At 53.8% G+C, this 6052-nt stretch overlaps 1 protein-coding gene across 1 annotated transcript in view; it reads left to right on the top strand.

Moving 5' to 3' along the window:
- NUP98 (nucleoporin 98) overlaps positions 1-6052 on the top strand; it is a 26570-nt gene that overhangs the window by 16124 nt on the left and 4394 nt on the right. Inside the window, exons 20-23 of the mRNA XM_027908531.1 lie at positions 2162-2350; positions 3353-3503; positions 4373-4790; positions 5610-5839. Coding sequence (XP_027764332.1) covers positions 2162-2350; positions 3353-3503; positions 4373-4790; positions 5610-5839 — 988 coding nt within the window. The remainder of the gene's footprint in view (positions 1-2161; positions 2351-3352; positions 3504-4372; positions 4791-5609; positions 5840-6052) is intronic.

The raw sequence follows: 6052 nt of genomic DNA, 5'->3' as shown, positions 1-6052 counted from the left end.
GGAGCAGCAGGAGGGGCTGAGGGAGCTGGGGGGGCTCAGCCTGGAGAAAAGGAGGCTCAGGGGGGACCTTCTGGCTCTGCAAGTCCCTGCCAGGAGGGGGGAGCCGGGGGGGGTCGGGCTCTGCTCCCAGGGAACAGGGACAGGAGGAGAGGGAACGGCCTCCAGCTGGGCCAGGGGAGGCTCAGGTTGAATATTGGGAAAATTCCTCATGGAAAGGACTGTGCAGCTCTGACACAGTGATGAGTCACATTCCTGGAAGGATTTAACAGCTGTGTGGATGTGGCACCTGGGGACATGGGGTAATGCTGGCCTTGGCAGTGCTGAGGAACAGATGGGCTCAGAAGCTTTTCCAGCCTCAAGGATTTTGTGTTTCTAACATAGAATTTTTTTCCTGATATCCCTGAACCTCTGCTGGCCACTTGTGTGGCAGGAGGACACAGATCTCCAGGCAGGTTGGGCAGGCCCTGGGGATCCTGGCCACTTCCCAGCAGTGCCAGCGACTCTGTTCCCTGGGCAGGACCTCGTGCTGCTGGGACAGGCGGGGTGAGCTGCCACCCCTGCTCTGGATCTGCAGTGGAGGATCCCAGAGTAGTGTCCAGCTGCTGTTCTAACCCTCCTCCGGGGGCCTGGGCTAATTAACACCTTGATCATTCCGCTGCTGGATAGATCCTTAATTCCTTGTGTCTTGAGCTGCACTCACGGCTGTCCCACAGCCTCACTTCAGCTCCTCTTCCTGCTTCCTCTTCACACTGATGGGACCAGAGCGGAGAGTTTAAACTCTCAGAAATACTGGGAGTATCTCTGATATATTCAGACCTGTCTTACACATTCCAGTGTACTTAAAAACCCCTCTTGGTTCATTAACCTCTCTGACTTGCATACTATTAACTCAGGTTTTAATTTCTGAAAATAGGAAAAACATAATTTTGTTTCCCAAACCCCTGAGAAACAACACAGCATGACTTTGAAAGTTGCCAAACTCTTGGTGTAGAACATGTCTGTAAAAAATATTATTTGGGTTGTAGGAATCACTTAGCATCCAGGCTTGGGGTTTTTCTTCTCTTCTCTAGCTAACTTGAATATTAATGAATTGATTAATGTTGCAAGGCAGTGGTTACACGGGGCTCTGCTGCATTAAAGCCCAATGAAGGGAGCAGTGAAACTTGGGTGTTTGTAACCATATTTTGACTTGTAAATCTGTTCCACATGCTGGGGAATGCTCACACTCCCTGTCTGCCACTCACTTCTGTCTTTACAGCCCTCCCCCCATCTGATTTTATCTGCCTCAACTCAGACCCTCCATCCCATTTCCTGATAATCCTACTGAGCTAAGCACAGCCTCGTGAATGTGCTCCTTAATTTTGGAGCAGGATTTGGAGCAGTCCCTGCCTTGATTTCTCCACTCCTATATTTGCATCACTTCAGTGGTCTGTGCTGTATTTTTTCTGGGGAGCAAGGGAGCTGGAAGAATGAGGCTTTCCCAGGACACGTAGCTGAGCCATGGGCTGGTCAAACGGGAGCCAAACCAGTACTCTGGAGCGCAGGCCCCAGTCAGTGAGCTGGGCAGAGGTACAGGCATGGCAGTGGTCAGAGTTAGCCATGGAATCATGGAATGGTTTGAGTTGGGAGGGACCTTAAAGCTCACCCCCTGCCACTATCCCACGTTGCTCTAAGCCCCGTCCATCCTAGCCTGGGACACTTCCAGGGATCCAGGGGCAGCCACAGCTTCTCTGCCCAACCTGTGCCAGGGCCTGCCCACCCTCCCAGTAATGACTGAAAGTTGAGTTCTTTCTGGGATGTAGACTCCATGACTTGAATTTGTGCTGCGCGGGATGGGCTGTGGGGGAGAAAAGGAGGAAGGCAGGACAAACAGAGCTCTCCCTTCGCTGGGAACATGAGAACGGGAAGGCTGAAGAACAGTTTCCAAAACTGAATGGCAGAACTGGGTAAACTCCAGGAGGGCACCTCTAAGCTGAGACTGCTTCTTCCGTGTCACTGGCACACCCTGGAGGTTCTGTGTGCCCACCCCGGCCTCGGTGTGGAGCCTTGGCACACCCAGGGAACGGCCGGCCGTGCTCGCAGGTGATTCCTGGAATTCTGAGACGCTCTGTCCTGGCAAGGGTGTCATCCAGGTTGTGTGACATGGCCTCTGTATCCACAGCCCCTGGAGCTGGAGCAGCTGGGCAGGGTGGTGGAGCTGGACAGCGACATGGCAGACATCACCCAGGAGCAGCCCCTGGAGCAGCCCCAGGAGCCCTTTGGGGAGGACAGCCTGGCCGAGGAGCAGGAGGCCGTGCCCGCATCCACCCACATCGCATCCACCCACGGCGTCAACCCCTACGTCCTGCAGGTCAGTGCCCTGCCAGCCCCTCCCAGGGCAGGAGCTGGGAGATCCAGCACTTCCCAAGGGATGCATTTGCCTCCCCGAGGGCGTTTGTGTATCAGCCTGTAATGAACTGTGCCTTACACGTGGAGTGGGATTGAACTTACCAGGCTCTGTTCCTGTGGGGAACCTCAGAGACATGGAAAGCTCAGTGCTGAAGTGACACTCACCTGAAAACCAGAGCTCTGATTTTGGAACTCTGCAGTGTGGCCAGAGTGTGGGATAAGCTGAGCTAATACCAGGCTTGGCCTCGGGCCCAGCTGGAGAACAAGGTGTTGGGATAACTCGTCTTGATTTGGGGTTTGGTGTTGGTGCTTGTATTTCATAGAACCCCAGAATGCTTTGGGTTGGAAGGGAGCTTAGAGCTCATCCAGTGCCACTCCTGCCATGGGCAGGGACACCTTCCACTATCCCAGGTTGCTCCAAGCCCCGTCCAACCTGGCCTGGGACACTTCCAGGGGTGGGGCAGTTGCAGCTTCTCTGGGCAACCTGTGCCAGGGCCTGCCCACCCTCCCAGGGAATTCTTTCCCAATATCCCATCTAACCCTGCCCTCTGGCAGTGGGAAGCCATTCCCTGTGTCCTGTCCCTCCAGGCCTTTATAACTTCACGGAAGGAGAGTACTGGGAACACTCTACCTGTGATAACAAAATAGTCCTGGAGTTCTTCCTTAAGCTGAAAATCAAGTGAACGGAGCTAAAATCTAAGAAATGAGGATTATTTTGGGATGTCACTCCCATCCCTAACAAGCCCACAGTAGTTTACTAGCAGTTGTAAAACCCTCTCATCAGGTGACATCCTGAGCTGTGCCTCCACTGTTTCTTGGAATATTTGCATCCATGAGTATGTTGTTCGGTCATGTGCTGCATGTGGGAGTTATTTTGGATGGGAAGAGCTATTTTGATGAGCTCAGGGAGCTGCTGCAGTGAGAGGGATTGCTGATTTGCTGCCTTGGCTTCCCACGTCCTCAGATCATGAAAGCTTCCCTGCTTGCTGATGATGACGACCTAGATCTGATCCTGGATTATCCTGGGAAGCAACCTGTCAAAGTGGACACTTCCCAAGAGATCTGCTCTCCAAGGCTGCCCATTTCAAAATCACAAGGACAGAAGAGACACTCAGGTACAGTGAGAAACCATGGATTGTGTGAAGAAAGAGCTGAGTTTCAATAGGAACTGGCAAAGTCGCAGGATCTACAGCAGTTCCTCTCTTCCACTCCTTCCTCCTCTGTTCACTCCCTGCCCCAGTGCCTGGAGCACCTCCATCTCCTCCTCTGACACTTGCACTGCTCTTTTCAGATTTTGTCTTTTTTGTTATGTGTTTTTTTTTTTTTAACCTGCCTCTGTGGGTTTTAATATCTCACAGAGGCACCAACAGCAGCTTAGTCTGGAGATGCCACGAGCTCCCTGGATGGGCTCAGGTGGAGCCAGTTGTGCCCAGCATGGGCCAGACCCTGCCAGAGCCCCCACTGCCCAAACCTTGTCCCTCACACCCAGTGCATCAACTAACTGGTGCTTTCCAGAGGAATACTGAGGAATCCCTCTGGTAACAAGCATGGAGATGCTTCCTAGTTGAGGAAACCCATTAAGTCAGATGGGCTAGGTAATTCAAAGCCCATCTGATTTAAAGGGACAGACCTGAGTGTGTCTGTGGGTTCAGTGTCAGCCCTCCTAATCAGTTCTGCCCTCCCCTTCCATTCTGATGTCTTAATTCTGCCGTCAAATTGGTGACTCCTTTGGGAACTGCTGGTTTTGGATGAGGTTGTTCCTGTCCTGTTCCTGGGAACACCCCCTGTGTTCCTTTGGCTCGGGGGAGTCTGTGGGTCTCAGGCAATCCCACTTAGCCCTGAGTTCCCCTCACACCCCACCCAAACACTTCCACTGGCTGCTCCAGGGGTCCTGGAGCACCTTGAGAAGGCCAGAGCTGTCCCCATGACACAGAAACAAAGCTGTCCCCTGCACTGAAACCTTCTTCCTGCTTCTCCCTGCCAGCTGCTGGGCTGCTGCAATCCAGGTTTGCCAGCGTCCTTTTCCAGGCGCCGAGTGCTGCTGTGCCAGACGCCAAGGGCCGCAGGACTTTGGGCAGCCCCCCTCCTGGAGCCCTGTGGTCGGCGTCCCCGCTGGCCCCCGTGTTCTCGGTGCCCCCGGCCGTGCCCGAGGTGCAGGTGAAGACAGTGGGAGTGCGCAGGCAGCGGGGCCTCGTCCCTCTGGAACGCTCCATCACCTACGGCAAGGGGAAGCTCCTGATGGACATGGGGCTCTTCATGGGGCGCTCCTTCCGCGTCGGTTGGGGCCCCAACTGGACGCTGGTCAATTGTGGGGATCAGTTAAGCGGGTCGAGCGAAACGGAAGATGTCCAGTGCGAGCCTGTGGAATACGGATTCCTGCCGACTCCTGTGGCTCCCAAACCGTGAGTAGTGCCCTCCTTCAGGGTGGATCTGACATGCTCCTCATGTTTGACAGAATCCTGGGGGCAGGTCAGTGTTCCTTCTGACATGTAGCGGTGGTGCAAGATGGCGTTTGCCATTGAGATCTCCTTCATGACCCTTCTCCACAAAAAGTTGGGTGTCAAATCTGGGAATATCGTAGTGAGAGGCGTCCTTTTTTTGCCAAACAAATAGCACTGTCACCCAGGAAAAGGTTAAAGAGAAAGTTCGAAGTTGTCCCTCTTGGTTCTCCCTGAGGACACCTGCCCTGCCTAAGGAAATTGTTTACCTTCTGAATTCCCAGCTGCCTCCAGTTCTGCCTTTCCATCCAGCAGCACACAGACCCTGCTGGGCCTCCATACCTGCACTGGAGTACAGCTACGTGTCCCACCACTTCAGTGCTCCAGACTTGGAGCTTGTCTGAATGTTCTCCAGCACATCTGAAGTGCTGAGGGAGTGAGCTGTGGTAAAGGTGTGCTCATTGCCTTTGGAGAGTTCAGTGAGGTTTGGTGGCCAAATCACAGAAGGTTTGGGTTGGGAGGGACCTTAAAGACTTGTTTCTAACAGCTAAACATCTTGTTTGCACCGCCTGCCATTGGCAGGGACATCTTCCATTAGACCAGGTGGTTCAGGATCCCAAAGCCTGGTTCCAAGCCCCAGACTCTGTCACCAGGATCTTCATACCTGGCTGTTGGCCTTGGATTATGTTTTATTGTCATTGTGTTAATTAGGATGAGTTGCTCCAGTTGCGTGGAGAATATTCAGAAAACTGGCTACTTGTTTTATCTCCTTTTTCCTTCCAGACTCACAGAATCCCCTTTCAAGGTCCACGTGGAAAAGCTGAGCTTGGAACAACGGAAGATGGACAGGGACAAGGAGCTGTATCTCACCCCCCTGGAGATAAAGCTGAAGCACAGCACTGTCCATATGGATGAGCCCTGTCCTCTCCTGGTCCCCAACCCCGGAGTCTCTGCTATCCATGAGTATGCTGACTGGGCCAGGAAGGCATCTGAGGATCCTGCTGTGGCAGAGAGTGAGTATGGAGTGGTTCTCCTCACAGAATCACTGGGGCTGGAAAAGCCCTCCCAGCCCATGGATCCCCCTGTGCCCCATCCCCACCTTGTCCCCCAGCCCAGAGCACTGAGTGCCACGGCCAGGCCTGCCTTGGACACCTGCAGGGCTGGGCACTCCAAACCTCCCCGGGCAGCCCCTGCCAAACACAGTGAGGGTGGTAAACCCTGCAGGG

Source organism: Empidonax traillii, unplaced genomic scaffold (genome assembly GCF_003031625.1).
Source record: "Empidonax traillii isolate 1590-97213 ecotype Southwest subspecies unplaced genomic scaffold, ASM303162v1 scaffold1741:size165889, whole genome shotgun sequence".
Classification (NCBI taxonomy): Eukaryota; Metazoa; Chordata; class Aves; order Passeriformes; family Tyrannidae; genus Empidonax; species Empidonax traillii.
The sequence above is the reverse complement of the archived record's forward strand: the minus strand, read 5'-3'. Positions and strand labels throughout refer to the sequence as shown.